The following is a 19,983-nucleotide window of genomic DNA, read 5'->3' on the forward strand; positions in this document are numbered from 1 at the left end:
GAAAAGGTGGTGCAGCCACACTGCAGCTCAAGGGGGCTTTCCCAAAGGCAACTCTGCCCCAGGAACGCCTCCCCCATGCCGGTGCGGGCGTTACCTTTCGAGATTTAGTTCCCGGAGTGGTTGCGCTGGCGGCGAGGACCAGTGGAGCTCTGTGGCTCCCTGCGCCGGTGTAACTGCCACTTTATTCCAATGTGGCGCTGGCATGGGGTCACTCCGGCTCCTAAGGAGATCCCCCCCTGCTTCAGGATTGCAGCCTTCTATTGCATCCCTGAAGAAATAAATGCCCACCTCCAGTAATTCAGTGGATTGAGGCCCTTACAACTTGATAATTTGAACGTATGGTACACAGACAACACTTGCACATGGACGTATAGTTAGAGACTTGGAAACCTTTTATAGATGCTTATCAGTAGACTTGCCTCTCTTATTGTTATATTTTGTTGAATTATTTTTTTCTGTTTGGGGTTTGATTTAAAATAAACCATTAATTTAAAAAACCCCAAAGCAGGTTTCTAGACCTTATGATTTGAAGACAGGCTTGAAAGTGGGTGGTCGGGGAGCCCAGGGTGGGGCGGGGCTTCTTCAGCATCACTTCAGACTGTGACTGGTTAAAATCAGAATGCATTTTGAATAAGAGTCCTTATTTTCTTTTTCTTGCATCTTTGATGAGAGCCTATGACTGTTTGCACAATTTACAGTGCAATCCTAAGAAGAGTTACTCCAGTCTAAGCCCATTCATTCCATTGGGCTTAGACTGGAGTAACTCTGCATAGAATTGCACTGTTAGGCAGCTGATGGCATTCCTCTGCTAACAAACTGCTGAATTTTTCCCCCCTAAAGGGTTCGCAGTCCTGGCAGTGATCAAGGCAGAGCTGTTCTGTGAGCTGCCTGGCCTACAGAAGCATACCAGGGCTGTGTGGGGTGCCCGCCCTGTTCCTGTTTGCTGCACAATTTGTTGCCTGCTACGTGGAACGTGGCCTTCCAGTCATGCACAGGCTCTGCCAGCTGCTCAGAACTTCCTCTTTTGGGGGGGGGGGGAGATCTTCGCCAAGCAGAGCAGCAAAAACTATGTTTATTGAGTCCCAACCAGAGCCCCCCCAACCAAGCTGGGCTGTTGGCCTCCTTTTGATTGATTTGATTGATTGATTAAATTTATACCCTGCCCTCCCTAGCCCAAGCCGGGCTCAGGGCAGCGTCCAACAAATGTATACAGTTACAAATACAGCGATTAATACATATTACATAGAATTAAAACTAGCCTCAGTAAAGCATACAAGGCACCTTAATTTAGTAGCCCCTATAAAATATACCGAGGAGGTTGGCTGCAATGAACTCTGTAAGGCCGAATCCATCCAGGGAGCCCACCGGCCTAGGGCCTAGAGGCTAATAATATCAGGGATGGAGAGGGTACAGCAAAGAGAGGATCAAAAGGATAGGATAGGAAATATAGGGGAAGGGAAGGGGGGGAAGGGGCAGGGGCAGAAAAATCAGCTAACTCATAATTGTTGCTGCACTCAGCCATTTGCCTGGTGGAACATCTCTGTCTTAATAAGGCCAGCGTTAGACTTAATGCGAATCATTTCTCTCAGGGCTTAATTTTTTTTTTTCATTTACTTTGTTTATACCCTGCTTTTCTCACCTGTGAGGACCCAGCGGGACATATATTGTTCTCCCTTCCTTCATTTTATCCTCACAACAGCCCTGTGAGGTAGGTTAGGCTGAGTGTGTGTGACTGGCCCAAGGTCACCCAACGAGCTTCCATGGCAGAGTGGGGATTTGAACCTGGGTCTCCCAGATCCTAGTCTGGCACTCTAACCACTGCACCATGCTGACTTCCAACAAATCAATAAAGTGAATGTGAATTTGCTCACACAAGAGAGTCCTTATTTTGTTTTTATTTATATCCTGCTTCCTTCCCCAACGGACACCCATTGAAAGCAGCTTTCAACATCATTCTCTCCTCATCTGTTTTATCCTTACAATAACAACCACTCTTGTAAGGTAGATACAGCTGAGAGAAAGAGAGAGGGATTGGCCCAAGATCATCCAGCAGAGTGGGGATTTGCACCCGGCTCTCCCAGATCCTAGTCTGGCACTGACTACACCACATTGGCTTGCCAGGATGTGTGCCCAAGAGAGAAAGCTGCAGCATGGGGCAAAGAGACCCGCAAATCTCCTAGGGTGCGTGTTCCACTGTGCTTGACAAGTGGGATTTTAACTGCTGAGCTGAGACTTTTCTGCACATGATTTCCTCGATTCTGTGCCCTCATTGTGTTGCTTTTTCCTTTTTTACATGTGTTTTTCTCCCTCTAGTGGTCGCTTCGATATTTCACCGCTGTATCTCTGCTTTAAAAGTGCTCGTAAATAAGCCTGAGATACATCAATGAAATATAAATGCAGCCACTAGACAGAGCAAAACACGTGTGGAAAAGACACCCCCCCCCCGATGCAGTATGGGCACACGAGAAAATAAGAAGTGTGGAAAAACCTCTGGGCAGAATTCAGCCTTTGAGCCAGCAACAGCGGAAGGGAGGAAGCCAGAGTGGGGGGAGAGGGTTTTTGACACACTACTGACGGCCTTTACTAGTTACTATGATTGTTTTTTGCTTGTTATGAATTGAGAGTGTTTTCTCTATCGTCTCAAAAATAAATTGTGTTTGATAAAACTAATAATGAGAGGGGCTGCGCATGTTGTGAGTGCAGCTTTCCTGGGGAAGAACCAAAGGCAAATGAGATAAGGTTTTGGCAAGGAAAAGCTCTCAACCTTATTGTTGAATGAACCATACCCAGCCCATTGGGAGTCTGAAAGGGCTGTTGTCAGCATTTCAAATCTGGGCGAGAGGTTGTTGGTTCACACACACCCCTGACCCTCATCACTGTTTCCGGGTTGCGCTCGCTTGCCTGAACGATAAGAAGTCTCTCTCGCCTGTCCAGTGCCTGTGCTTTGCTCCCCCAGACCTTTCTCCTGCCCCACTCTCGACTCCTGCAGAGCTGGGTTTGACAGTCTATCCTTGCTTAGGTCTCGATCGTCCGCAGCACCACCATCACTTTAAACCCCAGCACCGAGATGGACGTCTCTCTGGTCTACAAGGGGTTCATCCACCCGCTGGTGAGCAGCCCAGCTCCCTCCGAGGACATTTCCATCTGGGCGCGCATCCAGCGCCTCTTTGTGGTGGCCAAGCTTGCCCGGAGCCCTGGCACATTGGAGATGGTAAGGGGGGGGGGGTAGCATACTCCACCTGGCGATCAGGTTGGGGTTCTTGCTACTGCGGGAGACTGATGTGACTTAAAAACAATGAAGGGGGAAAGAAAAGCTGTGGCATAGCTTGGGGCTGCAGGGAAGTCTCAGGGGGTCCCTCATCTGCTCAAAGGCACTTTAGGGAGGTTGCAACATCTCCCTGGGGTAGATCCTACCCCATCCTCCCACTCCACTGAGCAAAAGTTATTTATTTATTAGTTAAAATACGTATGCCCCATCTTTCCTTTTAGCTCACGTTTGAAACTTTCCTCTAGTCTACAGTGCCTTCCTCCAAATGCAGCAGCTGTTTTCATTGGTGGAAGAGCTGCTGAAGTTGGAGGAAGACTCCTTAGGCTAGAGGAAGGCTACTTGAGGGAGGGCTGAATCTACCCCACATGCAAAAGGCCCCACGATTACATAACAGCCTCCCCAGGGAGGTGCGCCTGGCCTTCCGATCTGTAGGAGGCAACTGAAGACAGCTTTATTTAGGACCCCGTTTGATTAAAGCTGCTCTAAATTGTGATTTTAAATTTTGGCTTTATGTATTTTTATGTACTCCATTTTATTCCTATTTTATTCATATAAGGAGGAAAGGTGGCTAATGTTTTAAATACTAAAGGAATATTTAAAAATCTGTAGTCCCTAAAAATATTGACTAGCATGCCTGCCACACAGACAGTGACTTGTGACCTAAGTGAGGGCGAGAGGAAATCCATCACATTTTTGAAAAGTTTGCCCGCCCGATCGCCGGCAGGAGGTTCTCGCCTCGCCATAGGCGGCCTGTCCTTTTGCTTGCTTAGCGTAATGCCGCCGTAAGCCTGCCATGCCTAGCTCATCTGTCTTCCACTCCAGGAGGAAGTGGGCCGCTGGGCAGTGCAACAAGACAACAACAAAAGGCTGCTCCAGCGCCCTGGGGCCGAGCGCCTCTTTCCCAGCACCGAGAGGGGCAATAAGTACGCCGTGCTGGTTGAAGGCCACCTCAATAATTCTGGCAACGGACAGACTAGCGAGCTGACTCTCACCTGGGACCGCACAGGAGTGCCGGGCGGTAGCGTGAGTATCTTTGCCTCCCTGTGTGGGCAGCTGGGACTTGGCCAGTCTTGAGCAACTCCTGACGCCGAACCCAAAGCCTCAGCCGCCTGTCAGGCACCAGTTGCAGTAACTGACACGGCAGTAGGTTTGTAAGAAAAAGATGCTGCTCTTTCTATGTGCCCATCTAATGAAGGCTGACTATCCACAGAAGGTGGTTTATTTTATGTACTTTATCTGTATTGTAAACCGCCTTGAGCTCTGTAAGGAAGAAAGGTGGCTGATGAAATGTTTTAAATAAATGCATCAATAGTTTCCAGTGAGTAGTTGTGTTAATCTGTAGTAGCCAGAACAAAATTCGAGTCTGGTAGCCCCCAGAGGCCAATAAAACTTTCCAACTTCTCTGTGTTTGTGAGACAAAGCTCACTTAGTCAGATGCAAGTGAGAATGAATGTCCTTCTGCCCTTCTATCCAGGTCAGAAGGTGGGAGAGGTGTTGCCAAGAAGGGCCAGCTGGAGCTAAGGATGCAGAGGGACGATCCAAAACGTAATCCACTTGATTACAGCTAGGAGGTATGCATTTCCCGCCTCTGTGCTACTCAGCATTCCCACCTATGCATCTCTCCCATCTCTAATCAAGCGGAATACATTTTGCATTATACTGGTGCATCTTGGCACCAAGTGGCTCTTCCTGGTAACCCTGCCTCCCATCAAGTGCTGTCAAGTCACAGCTGACTTATGGTGACCCCATAGAGTTTTCAAGGCAAGAGACGTTCGGGGCTGGTTTGCCATTGCCAGCCTCCACGTAAGCTGAGAGAGTTCTGAGAGAACTGTGACTGACCCAAGGTCACCCAGCAGGCTTCATGTGGAGGAGTGGGGAATCGATTAGCGTCCGCCGCTCTTAACCACACTGCACCCTGCTGGCTCTTCATTTTCTCTCTCTCTCTCAGGGGGGATTTTTAAATTTAAGAGATACTTTATGTCTGTGTGAAGTGCTTTCAAGTTGCAGCCGACGTATGGCAACCCAGTAGGGTTTTCAAGGCAAGAGACTAACAGAGGTGGTATGCTGTTGCCTTCCTCGGCATAATGACTCTGGTATTCCTTGGTGGACTCCATCCAAGAACTAACGAGGGCTAACCCTGCTTCGCTTCTGAGATCTGACAAGATCAGGCTAGTCTGGGCCATCCAGATTATGGCAGAAATATTTCAAACACACATAAATTAAGCTGGAATAAAATAAAGACAGTATTTGGCAAAATGCATAAGTTTTTATTGGTTATCAGATTAATTCAATCTGTTGTAAATCCTTTCTATTCCTTGAAGCCATCAACTTAATCAGCTGGTAAGTCTCTACACTTTTTTTGTACCAGTTCTTCAATTTTCAGTACTGATTTTTACTTCCAGTTCCTCACAAAGATGATTCTGGCTGTTGGAATGAGTTGTAAGACAATAATATGTAAATTTTGGGGAACCGTTGGTACATAATTTAGCAGAAGAGCTTCAGCTGAAAAAGAGAAATCAGTTCCGAAACCAGCCTTCATAGCATCTAAACAGGAGTGCCAGTATTTTTTAGTGCGTGTACATTCCCACCAACATATATTTCATTTATATCTGACGAAGTGAGCTTTGCACCGCGGAAGATTATACCCTGAAAAGTCATGTTGGTCTTCAAGATGATAGTAGATTTTAATTTTGTTGTGTCCAGAGCTGATTCTTCTTAGAGCGATGGCTTTTCATTCGGAGAGCAGCATTAGAAGCGGGTAATCTCAAGATTATGCCCATCTGTTTCAGCTTCTTCCTTTTGCAAATAATAAATTGATTGGATTTAGCACACAGAGAGCTCTAATGGAAGCTGTGGCCAGAAATTAACACAGCCATCGCCAGTAATTCTCTTAATCTCCTGAGCACATATTTTTGCTGAATTACTGGAAGGCACTTCCTGTAAGAAGAGGAGAGGGGTGAAATTCTCAGTGACTTTTTGTTTTTTTCCCCTTTCCCTCCCACTAAGCCTAAATTTGCCTCAATGTCTGTAAACTATAGAGGTTGACCAGTGCTGGACAAAAAGGCACTTGGATTTAGAAACATAGAGCGGGAAGGGACCTCAAGGGTCATCTAATCCAACCCCCTACATAACGCAGGCAATTCACAACTACCATCCCTCCCCCCACTCCCCCAGTGACCCCTGCTCTATGCCCAAAGGAAGGCAAAAACCCTCCAGGATCCCTGGCCAATCTAGCCTGGAGGAAAATTCCTTCCTGACCCCAAAGTGGCAATCAGCATTACCCTGGGCATGTAAGAAAGGGCCATGAGAGCCAAACACTGACGCAACCCTTCCGGCTCTCCCTCTCATGATCTGCCTAAGTTCACAGAATCAGCCTTGCTGACAGATGGCCATCTAACCTCTGCTTCAAAACCTCCAGCAAAGGAGAGCCCGCCACCTGCCAAGGTAACCCTAGTCCACTGAAGAACCCCTCTGTCATGAACCACTTCCTTATGTTTAGGCGAAAACTCTCTTGGTTTAAATTCAATCCGTTGGTTTCTTTCTGGGCCATCAGATTTGGGAGAAGTCCTTTTCAGCTGGCTCTGTGGAAATGTGTAGTGCAGTGTGGGGCAGGACTTTCCATTATAAGCTTCGTTAAAATTTTATGGCTGGTTTGGCAAGGAGGGGAGGATTCCGGGGCGCATTGTGTTTGTTTGCTTCCGGGACCTCCTAATTCCAGAGCCTTCCTCTTCCTCTCTCTCTTTCTGCCTCTCTCCTGCTTTGACTGCGTAGGAGATTTCCTACTTCTTCTTGGAGCCCTACCGCTCGGAGACGTGTGCCACCTACCGTTCATGCCTGGCTTGTCTGGCCGACCAGGGGTGTGGCTGGTGCCCACTTAGCGCCACCTGCCACCGACGCCTGGCCCAGAACGACGACGCCAGGGCCTGCGGCGCTGACGCTGTGCAACTCATCCTGGTGCCGAGCAACTGCATCCTGTGCGAGGACTACCGCGACTGCCATGCCTGTAGCAAGGTGAGGGTTGTGTTGTGTTCTCCTGGGGGTTTTCGGGCCACAGCTTGCATTGCAGGCAGAGAAAGGCACCTGTGGTGCAGTTATTGGCCAGATCCTGGCGCATGAAGCGGGGAGCATGGATTTTGCCAATCTGGGATCCCTGACTTAATTGGGCAATCAGGTAGACACATAGTCTAGAACAGGGGTGTCAAACATAAGGCCTGTGGGCCAGATCCGGCCCCTTGAGAGCTCTTATCCGGCCTGCGAGCCAACCGAGGTGGCAGCCCCCCCACTCTCAATCTGGGATGGCGAGGTACGGCCCAGCCCGACCAGGTGACATTTATGTCACATCCGGCCCTTGTGACAGTTGAGTTCAACACCCCTCATCTAGAACACAGTGTCAAATATAATGCCCGGGAGCCGGATCCAGCCCCTTGAGGGCTCTTATTTGTCCCGGAAACCAACCGAGGCAGGGCCTCCCCCTGTTCCCAGTCTGGGCTGGCAAGCCTGCTGTAGGCTTGCCAACCAAGGCAGCCCCCCCACCCGCCCCAGACTTGAGGTGTCAGTGATTAAAGACAGTTAAAAGGAAATACTGTGAGAGTGTTATTGTTTTAAGCATGTTTGTATTTTAAGTAAAATATAAAGTAAAAAATAGTATCATTCATTGGCTTTGCCTTTGTCATCTACAAAGTTTATATCTCCGGTATCTGGCATTAAATTTTATGGTAGACATGGCCTGCCCCGACCAAGTGACGTTTATGTTATATCTGGCCCTTGTAACAAATTTTTTCGACATCCCTGATCTAGAAGGAAGGGATAATGAAAAAGATGATTGAGAGACAGTGTGATGTGCTGGTTAGAGCGTCAGGCTAGGGACCATGGCTCGAATCCCTACTCTTCCTTGGAAGCTCACTAGGTGACCTTGGGCTAGTCACACCACTCTTTTGCTAACCTACCTCACAGGGTTTTTGTGAGGATAAAACGAAGGAGAGGAGAATGAGGTAAGGTGCTTTGAGTCTCCTCTGGAGACAAAGGCTAGGTAAGAAGGAAGTAAATAAAGATGAGAGGATAGGGTGTTGGTTTAGAGACTGGGTCTCTTTTGTGCCTCATCACAAGGATGCAGAACCAGATGTGATATACCCTTTACGTGTTATCTTAATGGTGTAAGAGCTGGTTCGGAAACTCAGGCTTGGTGTATGATAGTCTTTCCTGGATTAGACCACTTCAGGTTGGGGGCTGCGTCAAACAAGGCTTTCACACTTCCTTCAACTGGCTGCTCTTGGAAAGTTAGCATGTCAGGGGAGGCTTGACTAAAACCCTACCTCGTTCGCTTTCCAGGTACAGGAACTTCTTTATAGGGAGGAGGCTTCTAACATGCTGTCCCCTCTCTGCTGAAATGTTGCAGCCCGAGAGTGAGTTCCTAGTATGGGGCAAGTCTCTGATTCAGGGGCTGAAAGTTTTACCTTAAAGTGTCTTTAGATCTTAGTCTTGCCTACTTCACTCTATGTTTTCATCCCCACCCAAAGAGAGAAGTGTGTTACTTTGCTGAGAATGACCATTTGCTATGCAGAATGAGAGCGTGCCTCACATCAGCCATGACAAGCACACATGCCAAAAAAAGCACACCGCTAATAGCTGATACCAATCCTATGTCTCTAGTAGCAGATACCAATCCTAGAGAGTTGCATGTTGCACGTAGCAGATACCGATCCTAGAGAGCTGCGTGAGAAGAGAGTTTGGTTTGTTGCAGGAGTCATGGCCCCCACAGCAAACCAGGCTATCTTTTCATTCAACTCTCTAGGATTGAGACCTGCTACTAGTGACGTGCTTTTTTTGCATGTGTGTCAGCTGTGGCTGTCATGGTCTCCTCACGTGCTTGCCTTTTCCTCTGCCCCAGGATCCATTCTGTGAATGGCAAGTTAATAGCAGCAAGAAGGGGGACTTCCTTTGCAGTCGCCGAGGACGGCTAGCCAGCGCAATTCGCTCTCCGCAGGAGTGCCCCAAACTGTGCAATCAGTGAGTGTCCTGGAAGAGTGGTGGTGGTGTTGGGTTGCTACTGGTGTCAGCAAGCAGGCTGCAAGGGAAAGGGGCATGAGTCGGAGGTCAAGAGTTGGCATGAGTGTCAAGGTCACAAAATGGGTTGGATGCCGGCCACAGTAGATGCACACATGGGATCAGGTAGCAGCCAGTGGCTCTTGGCTTCCCAGTTGCCTGGGCCTAGTGGGGAAAAGACAGTAATGCTAGGAAAAGTTGAAGGCAGCAGGAAAAGAGGAAGACCCAACAAGGAAGCCACGGCCCTAAGTTTGCAAGACCTGAGCAAGGCTATTAAGGATAGCACGTTTTGCAGGTCAATAATTCATTGGGTGTCAGGCCTGTGTCTCAGATAGTGCTTACATTGGGTCACTGTAAGTCAGACGCGACTTGACGGCACTTAACACACAAACAGTAGGCAATTCCCCAGCCTTAATCTCCCACCGTTGAGAAACTGAGGGGAGAAAAACATGACCTCTGCAGTGACATCCTAGGAATTTCTCCTAGTCTCTATGGTCTTTACCACCAAGATTGGGGGGATTCCTAGAGTGTCTCCTGCAAGTGACACCACATCCTCCCCCAAACTCCACCCTCCACAGGCACCGCCCTCAGAATATTCTAGCATTTACTTAGGCAGAGTTGGGAAACCTAAGTAGTTGGGAGGATTTTATTCTCACTGGAGCAGGAGGCAACAGGGACCAATCAGGTTGAGTGGGTTGGAAGGATCTGGTGAGCCCTCCAATGGCTGACTGTGGCACAGGAAGTTTATGAAGGTGCTCACATGATTTCTTACCACCCTGTCCTTTGCCAATCAGGAGGAAATGAAGGTTTCCCTATTGGTGGAAGAGAGTATCCTGGTGAGGGTTGCTCCTCCCACTAACAGGACTATTTAAATTACTGGGGTGCCATCACTTCTAGGGGGAGAGGCCCCACCGTTCTCTAGCCATAGAGCAATTGGGAGATTTGAGATCTTCTTCTCTGCTCTTATTTGCCTCAGGGCAAGGTGTAGATGAGAAACTGGCAAACTCCTCCGGTGTTCCCCTCCTTCCCCGTTTTTTACGGGCGGCAAAGAAGCCAGTTTCCTTCTACGAATGCTGGCTCATCATCCTTTTAATCGGCAGCGAGGGCTGCACAGACGATGAGCCTTTGAGGGCTGAGGGGGTTGTCTCCGGGGCCGCTGATACTTTAGCTGATAAATGGACGAGGCTCCATAAGGCATGGTGGGAAAGGGGGAGGGGGCCCAGGAGGAGCAGCAGGGTGTGTAGAGCAGTGGTTTTCAGCCCGCTGATTTGGGCGGGTCATGAGCCTCTCTTGAGCTGCCCTATGCATTCGCAGAGAGGAGGGCCCACTTTCCGGTTTCTCTTTGCTGACACGGAGACAAGGTCACCTGTCTCTGACCCTTGGCCCGTTCCACCCTTTGACACCCTTCCCGTACAACCAGCTTGGCCTGACCCTGCCCATCTTGGTCTGCTGTCCAAGTTATTTGATGCGGGTGATGTCATAACTCTGGCTCCTCCCCTTCCTGTCATGTGACCTTTTTTGCAGCTCAGTGGGTCTGGGAAAGGTAGAAGTTCCATGGTGTCGAGAGCTGGTTATACAGTCTCTCTCTCTTCCTCCCTTCCCACCCCCTTCTTCCAGGCGTACCACCTGCTCTGAGTGCCTCTCCAACTCCAGCCAATGCGCCTGGTGCCAGTCCACACGCAACTGCTTCTTCTTTGCTGCCTACCTGGCCAAGTACCCCTACGGGGACTGCCGCGGCTGGTACGACAGGTATGTTGGGGGGGCAAGGAACGAGCGGCAGCTTATGGAGGGGAGCAACAGCCACCTCCTCCCATCCCGGGATCTCTGGCTGCTGTTCGGCGGGAAGTGGAAGGGGCGGTTTACACATGCTCAGGGGAACTCCACTGCAGCGCGGTGGCAGGCACACAGGAGAATGCTCCCAGCTGAGGCAAGATAGGAATGTCGCAGGAGTGAACTCAAGCGGGGGAGCAGGCAGCAGTCACGCAGGATGAAGGGTTGGAAGCTCAGACATTTTTGCAAAGGGGGGCATCATTTTGCTTGATTGAAATAGCAGGACTGCCATGTCGGGCCCTTCTTCCTCTCAGGACACCAAAGCAGCTGCCTCTCTTTTTGCTCTTTTTTGTACCTTTGAATGGTGCCACCACCCATCAGGATGGGGAGGGTCTTTTCCAGCCACCCCCTTCTCGTTCCTTCCTGGGTTGGAGTACTGGGAGGGGAAGAGAGTCGTGCAATGGGATGTCCCATGAGGCATTGGGCTTCTGGCCCCTCCATTCTGAGAAAGCAAAGAGCCAAGACAGGAGCCTTGGATTTGTTGATTGAAAGTGTCATAACCTTGTGTGATATTCTGTGCAGCTGACCTCTCTCTCCCCCTTCTCCCTCCCTCTCCATGGTGTAGTGGTTAAGAGCGGTGGAGAACCGGGTTTTAATAAAGCTGCTCCAAACTAGGGTTTGATTCCTCACTCTTCCATATGAGATTAAATTCTCCTTCAGATGAGATTCCCCACCCCTCCACATGAAGCTACCTGAGTGACCTTGGGCCAGTCACAGTTCTCTCCGAACACTCTCAGCCCCACCTACTTCACAGGGTATCTGTTGTGGGGAGGGGAAGGGAAGGACATTGTAAGCTGCTTTTAGATTACTAAAAAGGTAGAGAAAAGCAGGGTATAAAAACCAACTCTTCTTCTCTTGCCTTAGCGTTCATTCTGTGCCTCAGTGTCTCGACTGCACCCGCTTCAATACCTGCCGGGAATGTCTGCAGAACTTCGAATGTGGTTGGTGTGGAAACTCGGACAACCCAACTATAGGCAGGTGAGGCCATCATCAGAAGCAACGGCGGTTCTTGCCTGCTCCAACTGCAGTCTAGCCAGAGTTTCTGAGAAATTTGACTGACTTTGTGGGGGGGCTGGGCAGCGATAGGGGTATTACATGTGTTGGGGATATTCGTCTATGATTCTGCATGCACAAAACTGTGGTTCTCAGGTTTCATTTTTAAAACTAATTGTTTCTGAATCAGGTTACTAGTCCTCACGGCTCTGCCATCTCTTTTGAAAAGAAAGATGTCAGGCTTCTGAGTTAGCTGTGCTGAAAGAGCTGCCAACTCCTTTGCTAAAACAGGTCCCTTGGTTATTGTTTTTTGGGTTTGTTTTTTAAGTTTGTAGAGAAATTCAACAAGTATAGCTTTTCCCATCAGTGGAGCTTCACCTATTCAATTTCTCCCTTCAGTGCCAGATTAGTGTGGTGTAGTGGTTAGAGTCCTAGACTGGGATGTGGTAGACCCCACTCTGCCATGGAAGCTTGCTGGTTGGCCTTAGGGTGATCACACACTCTCTGCTTAACCGTCCTCACATGCTTTTTATGTGGATAAAATGGAGGAGAGGAGAACAATGTGAGCCATTTTGGGTCCCCACTGGGGAGAAAGGTGGGGTATAAATGAAGTATATCAACAGATAAGTTTTATAGGCCCATAAGCCTTTCCTAGAGTAGCTGGCAACCTTGATTGTCTTGCGAGGAGAGTCAGCCCCCCCATCTCCCTCCACAGGTGCCTCCCAGGGGATTTCTCAGGCCTGAAGTCCTTCCTGAACTGCTCGGTGGCGCTCTGGGACTCTCACGGCCTGCCTCCCACCCATCCTGCCCAGTGGTCCTACGGGCAGTGCCCAGACGTGGATGAGTGCCGTTTGGGCCTGGCCAACTGCCATCCTTATGCCAGCTGCAAGAACACGCTGGAATCTTTTGAGTGTCACTGTAACAGAGGTTACGCGGGCGACGGCGTGGCCTACTGCAACCAGACGTGAGTAGGGGAATGCCGAGTTTGCTGCTGCTAGCGTAAGGCATAATAAGCATTTTGCTGCTGAGGGAAATCAGCTTCCCAATAGCTAACTGTCCTGCCTGAGGAGGCTCACATTCTTGAGTAACTAACACCAAACCAGGACAGTTTCCGAGGGTAGCCGTGTTGGTCTGCAGTAGAAGAGCACGATTTGAGTCCAGGGTAACTTAAAGACCAGCAAGATTTCCAGGCTATAAGCTTTTGAGAATCAAAGCTCCATTCATCAGATACAAGTGGGCTTATTTTTATAGTCATTATATATGGACCATTTACAGTCAACAGCTTAGAACAGGGGTCCTCAAACTTTTTAAACAGGGGGCCAGTTCACTGTCCCTCAAACACTGTTGGGGGCCAGACTATAGTTTGAAAAAAATATGAACAAATTCCCCTCGTGTGTGGGGGAGGAGGAGGCGGTGCGAGGGGGCTCTCCTGAAAAGCATCCTCCTCCCAAGCCCGGACCTTCCCCCTTCGCTCTGCGGCTGGGGCTCGGCCTTCCCTCGGCAGATGCGGCCTCACTGCTGCCTCCCTTGTGCTTTACGCACACACGCACAGAGGCAAGTTCATGGGGAATAAAGAGGCTGGAGTCTGCGGCAAGTGCCTGCGCCTTACAAATGTAGTGGTTAAGAGTGGCGGTTTGGAGCGGGGACTCTGATCTAGAGAACCGGGTTTGATTCCCCACTCCTCCATGTGGGAAGTGGAGGCTAATCTGGTGAATTTGGTTGGTTTCCCCACCCCTACACACGAAGCCAGCTGGCTGACCTTGGGCAAGTTACAGCTCTGTTAGAGCTCTCTCAGCCCCACCTGCCTAACAGGGCGTCTGTTGTGGGAGGGTATGGGAAGGGGATTGTAAGGCAATTTGAGTCTCCCTTTAGTGGTAGAGAAAGTCAGCATGTAAAAACCAAGGCCATTTATGCACGGGAGGTTTTGCCTTGGATTTACCGCTCTCCAGATGCACATTTTCCCCATCCGAATTCTCCAAACTCTGCCCGGGGGTGGGGGGAGCTTACTTTTGAGTTTTGAGAATTTGGGTGGGGAAAATGTGCATCTGGAGAGCTGCAAATCCAAGGCAAAACCTCCCGTGCATAAATGGCCACAAGTCTTTTTTTTCTTCTCCTTGGAGATATGCCCAGCCCCCCCCCCCCAGGGGCCCCTACAATTACCTGCAGGCCACAAGGATACCCCTGGGAGGAGAGAGGACCCCGAGCCGTGAGAACGCTGCCCAACTGTGGCCAAAACAGGAACACCAGGGCCACGTTGGGCTGCATCGTGGAGGGCCCGAAGGACCAGGCGTAGCTGCATGGAGCTCGAGGAGGCCAGGCCACAAAGCTAGGCAATGGGAGAAGTCTCCCGGTGGGGCGTGCTGCGGAAGAGAAGGGTGCGACCGGGCCCAGAAAAGGGGGTTTTGGGCCGGGGAGGGAGAGGGCGAAGGGGGTGACTGGGCGGTGCCCGAGGCTGCAAGACGCCTCGTGCGCCCAGGGAAGGGGGTTTTGGGCCGGGGAGGGTGGGAGGGAGAGGGGGAAGGGGCAACCGGCCGGCGCGTGAGGCGGCAAGACGCCTCGTACGCCCAGGAAAGGGGGTTTGGGGCCTGGGAGGGAGAGGGGGAAGGGGGCGGAGGCGGCAAAACGCCTCGTGTGCCCAGGAAAGGGGGTTTGGGGCTGGAGAGGGAGCAGGGAAGGGGGCGACTGGGGCGGGAGGGAGGCTTCTGGCTGGGCGCACGCGGCCAGGAAGCCCAGAAAGGCTCTGGGGAGGGGGGCAAGGGGGGACTGGCTTTCTCGGTCCCCGGACCTGACAAAAGCCCTCCTGGGGCTGGATCCGGCCCGCGGGCCGTAGTTTGTGGACCCCTGGCTTAGAATTTGTTATGAGACCTGTGACAATTAGACAACATGATTAAGTAGAGAATTGTGTGTATGAAATCCTAAATTGATCCCTCCCCTGCTCAGGTTGCTAAACAAATATAACATTCATATCTGTGTGTAAATGCCACCACGTTGCAGCCGACTTATGGCCGGCAAGGGACAAGCAGAGGTGGTTTGCCATTGCCTTCCTCTACAGAGTCTTCCTTGGTGGCTTCCCTTCCAAATACTGACCCTGCTTAGCTTCTGAGATCTGATGAGATTGGGCTATACCATGCCACCTTCCCTCCCATAATGTTCATACAAGTTTGAATATTTTAGTGGGGTTCCCCCCCCCTTTCATGATAGTTTCTTCCTAAAGAAACTGGTTTACTGTATCTTGTTCACCTCTCACGCCTCTTTCCCACTTACCAAGAACAGAGGAGAAAGAGATTTACCTGAGCGGAACGAGGCCTAATGGTGTCTTGTAGCTGGCTGGAGCAGCTGTTCCTCAGAGGATCCAGCTGTCTGGCCCGACTGCTGGAGGCGGGAATAGGGGTGGAATTGGAGATGTTAAAATGGCCCCAGCCACCTCTGTGGGGCTGGCCATGTTAGAAGGGGGTTTCTTTCGCTCAGATCCTGCCAGCGCCATTGACTGTAGGCAAGCCTTTTTATTAAAAAAATGTACATTTTAGTTAAATCAACCGGCTTGTTGATTTGTTGCCAGCCTTTTTAGCTCAACTTAATCAACTTAAATCAGCTAAATCCTCTTCTATAGATCGAAGGCTTCTATACTTGATTCGTACTCTGTATGATAACACCACCCTTCAGGTCAGATGCAGCAGACAAGGGCATCTTTCAAGAGTTGTAAATACCTACAAAGGAGTGAAGCAGGGCTGCATTCTGGCTCCTAAGCTGTTTAATTACTACAGCAACAACATAGCAACGTAAAAGACCCCGCTTTACACCCACCAAAGCTAGCCCATTGCAATATCTCTGTCTTACTCTATGCTGATGACACGGTCCTGCTATCCTGGACCCTGGAGGGCCTTAAAAGAGCCATACAGAGGCTATTGCAATATTGTTCTGTTGAACAACTAGATATTAATTACTCAAAGACAAAAGTGAGCCTTTGGTGAGTGCCCTAAAGTATAAACATGGACCATTAATGGCCACAAAATAGACCAGGTACTCAAGTTTAAATACTTAGGAGTAGTCTTACAAGCCTCTGGTTCTAGAAAAGCTCAACGCGATTTACCTCATTGTGTATCAAATGCTACTGCTAGACAAGGCAGGACTGGTGAGGGTGGAGGCAAGGGTCTGTACTGCTTCCATTATCCTTTGGCTCAAATTAAATATTAACCCTCAAGGACTACTACCCCTGCTTCTACAGGATAAGTTCCAGTCAACATGGCTAAAGACGGTCCTTAATAAAATGGCCTGCCTGGGCCTTTCTCCACCTACCCTGTTAGCCATGGGCATAGACCGAGCATCAAGTTTCTTGAAGCAAAGAGTGGAAGACATTGAACGCCAGACAGACCTTAGAAAATCCCCATTTTTCCTGCTACCTGATAAATCTAGATACTTGATCTCACCTGCAGCTTACTTTTATCATCTTGAGTCTATTAATTATAGGAAGACCTTTACCCTTGCCAGATGCCAGGCCCTACCATCGGCTGTTTTAGAAGGGAAATATAAGAAGATCCCTAGATCGGAGAGGTTATGTCCTTGTGGAACAGGGGACATTGAAACCATCGAACATGCACTGATACGTTGCCCATTCTACCACGAAGTTAGATCAAAGCTTATTTCCCCCTTACTTGGTAAATTCACTGATGAGCCAGTTGAGCTTTTGGCAAAGAAGCTCCTATTAGGAGAAGACCCTCAGCTTACGCTCGAAACTGCCAAATTCTGCACTGTTGCTATTAAAACACGAAGAGCTTTATTAGAGAATGATTGTTAGAATATTTTAGAATGTTATCAATTTTAATGTGATAATTTTAACCAGGGGTTGCTTTTATTGACCTTACAGCTTTATATGTACGGGCAGTCTGTGATTCTGTGGTGCAAAACTATCGAGTCTGGAAATTTTGATGTGTTGGCACGTGATTCGTCAGTTGACCATATTAATAAATTTGAAATCAGCTAAATCAACTGCCACCGGACAGCTTTGGCTTTCTTTTTTTGAGTGGCTCCTCCACCCAGGAAGTAGGTGGGGTGCGGTGGGGCCGTGCAGAGCTGTTCCGGAAAGGGGCCGGCCTGCACAGGGCCGTCTCTCGCTTACCGCTGTGTCTCTCCCCCTGCTCCCCGGCAGCTGCTACGACGAATGTGCCCACGGGGAATGCAGCGGGGCCCCCAACTTCACCTGCGTGTGCAACCTGGGCTGGACCTCCGAGCCGGGTCTGGGGGCCCCCAACGGAAGCTCCGTCGGGGTGCAGTGCAGCGTGGACTGCGGGTGCCACTTCCACAGCAGCTGTGCTGCCCAGGGGCCCGGCGTTTGCGATGAGTGCCAGAGTGAGTCGCCTTTCCCCACCTCTGGATCCTGGCCTGTTGCACTGCCTCTCCTCTTCCTTCCCCCTCCCCCCCATGCCCGTGTCTTACACTTTTTATGTCCTCCTCTGCGCACAGACTGGACGCATGGTGAACGCTGCCACCTTTGTCGGCCGGGCAGCTATGGGAATGCGACACACCAGGGCGGCTGCCGGGAGTGTGCCTGCAATGGGCATGGCCTGGAGGAGATGGGCTTTTGCCACGGAACCACGGGGGCCTGTTATTGCGCCCCTCCCACTGAGGGTCTGCACTGTGAGCGCTGCTCCCCTGGCTACTACGGGGATCCCAGGTGAGAGAAACTGGCTGCTCTCTCCAGCTTGACGCAGCCCTGGATTCCTGTATGGCGTGGCTCAGTGGCAGAGCCTCTGCTTGGCATGCAGAAAGTCCCAGGTTCAATTCCCAACATCTCCAATTAAAGAATCTGGCAGTAGGTGATGTGAAAGACCTCAGCCTGAGACCCTGGAAAGCGGCTGCCAGTCTGAGCAGACACACTTACTGTGATGGGCGGAGGGTCTGAGTCAGTCTAAGGTGGCTTCACAGGTGTTCATGTGTGAGTCTTCCTGTAGCTCTGACGTCTGTTGGGATGTCAGGGACATCCCTGATTTCTAAATGAACACACAGGTCTGTCGACAGCGTTCAGGCTTGTGAGCATAAAGCAACGTCCATATTCAGAGCAGATGCCAGCGACAAACTCTTAGAATTGCCTCCTATGCCTTTCTTGTGAGCTCGCAGAATCCTTTGGGTGGTTATTGTTGATTTGGTCAATCGGGCAGTTCCTTTGTTGCTCCTTGCAAACCACTGACAGTTCCCCCCCCCCCAAGTGCCTTGGGGTGCCTTCCCCAAATCCTACAAATTCCTCAATCTTCCCCAGGCCCTATCTCTTTGGGGGGGATATCCACAGCTCTTCCTGAAGGGGAAGGGACCCTTTAGAAACTGTTGTGTGTCTTAACTCTGTCCCTCGTTGTATGATAATTTGCCTCTGTGGAGGCGAGAGGGGTGCGCTGTCCTTGACGCTGGGCTGCTCCTTAAAATGGCATCCCTGAGTCGAATTCTTTTCCCTCTCCAGTGTCCTGTTTAGCATCGCTTGTCATGATGTCATCATGTGGACTTCCCCTCCCTCATTGGCTGCTGCTGATGTAGGCATGGAAGCCCAAAATATGATGACATTAAGAGCACACTGGTGAGAGTGGTGCTGCTGCTGCTGCTGAAAATGGTATCCCCAAGTTGAGTTCTCTCCCCCACCAGTGTCATGGTTAGGATTGCTGGTCCCAGGTAATTAGACCATCTCACCTTCCTGTTCTTCATTGGTGGTGGCGGCTGTTATCGTGGAAGCCCAGAATATGATGACATTAACAGCATGCTGGCAAAAAAAAACAAAAAACCAACCAGTGCTTGAACAGATGTGGGAGTATGCCTTTAGAAGCCATGAAAACGATGTTTTTTGGGGGCTGTGGCTTCAGCATCATTCTTAGCTGCTTGCAAGCACAATAAATTGCACAATGCAGGAAATGTTCACACTTGTGTGAATTTCATACAGGTTGTAGGACTGAGCTTTTCTTAGTGCATATTCCAGGTTTGCTTTGCGCAGGATTCCAGTTGTGCCTGGGAAAGACTCAAGGGCCACATCTGCACCATTACCTCATGTGGCTTCCTGTGGATTTTGCTCCTGCAGAAACCAGGGCCTTTGCTACCAGGAGTGCCTGGGGCGCACCCTGCTCACCAACCTCTCTTCTTCGTCTTCGCTGAGCTCTCAGCGGGCTGGGGGGCCCCTGCCGGGTGGGCTTTCCTACTGCGTCTGGGTGTTGTCGGCCAGCGAAGGCATGCTGCCCTGTCGTCCGGAGCAAGCCTGCCCAACCATCACCCTCACAATCCAGCCTGACACCCTCTGTATGGTGAGTACAGGGAAGAGGGCATGGGGGAGATGCTGGGAGGCCAAGGGGGTGGTTTTGGGGTGGGTGGGTCATGATACCACTGGAAAGTGAAAGTTTGGCATGAATTGGTAACGTTGAAATAAGCAGGAAGAGGGGGTCATGAGGGATGAGTAAGGTTTAAATGTGCACTGACTCTCCACTCCGGTGTGACATTTGGACATTTGTTTTTAAAAGAATTGTTTCTAGTCCCTGTTGTTATGGAGAATAGCCTAGAACGGGGGTGTTGAACTCATTTGTTACAAGGGATTGATATGACGTAAATGTCGCTTGGATGAGCCAGGCAGTGCCTCACCAGCCAAGATTGGGGGTGGGGGGGCGACCTTGGTTGACTTGCGGGCCAGGTAAGAGCTCTCAAGGATCCGGCCCACGGGCCTTATGTTTGTCATCCCTAGCCTAGAAACAGGAGGACAGTTTTTCCACTTTAAATTTTGCAAGTGACACAGGAGTCTCGGGTGGGAGAGGGTGATGTGGGCTTCCTCCCCTTGTCCCCATGAACCACTTCTATGGTTGCCAACCTCCTGGTGGGGGCTGGGGTTC

At 50.2% G+C, this 19,983-nt stretch overlaps 1 protein-coding gene across 2 annotated transcripts in view; it reads left to right on the forward strand.

The window, feature by feature from the left end:
• MEGF8 (multiple EGF like domains 8) overlaps positions 1-19,983 on the forward strand; it is a 66,201-nt gene that overhangs the window by 17,705 nt on the left and 28,513 nt on the right. For both annotated transcript variants that reach the window (XM_056846019.1, XM_056846020.1), the window contains exons 14-23: positions 3,020-3,211; positions 4,091-4,291; positions 7,040-7,279; positions 9,156-9,274; positions 10,928-11,059; positions 12,005-12,118; positions 12,849-13,097; positions 17,280-17,479; positions 17,594-17,804; positions 19,188-19,407. In XM_056846019.1, coding sequence (XP_056701997.1) covers positions 3,020-3,211; positions 4,091-4,291; positions 7,040-7,279; positions 9,156-9,274; positions 10,928-11,059; positions 12,005-12,118; positions 12,849-13,097; positions 17,280-17,479; positions 17,594-17,804; positions 19,188-19,407 — 1,878 coding nt within the window. The remainder of the gene's footprint in view (positions 1-3,019; positions 3,212-4,090; positions 4,292-7,039; positions 7,280-9,155; positions 9,275-10,927; positions 11,060-12,004; positions 12,119-12,848; positions 13,098-17,279; positions 17,480-17,593; positions 17,805-19,187; positions 19,408-19,983) is intronic.

The sequence above is a fragment of the Euleptes europaea genome, chromosome 3, assembly GCF_029931775.1.
Source record: "Euleptes europaea isolate rEulEur1 chromosome 3, rEulEur1.hap1, whole genome shotgun sequence".
NCBI lineage: Eukaryota > Metazoa > Chordata > Lepidosauria > Squamata > Sphaerodactylidae > Euleptes > Euleptes europaea.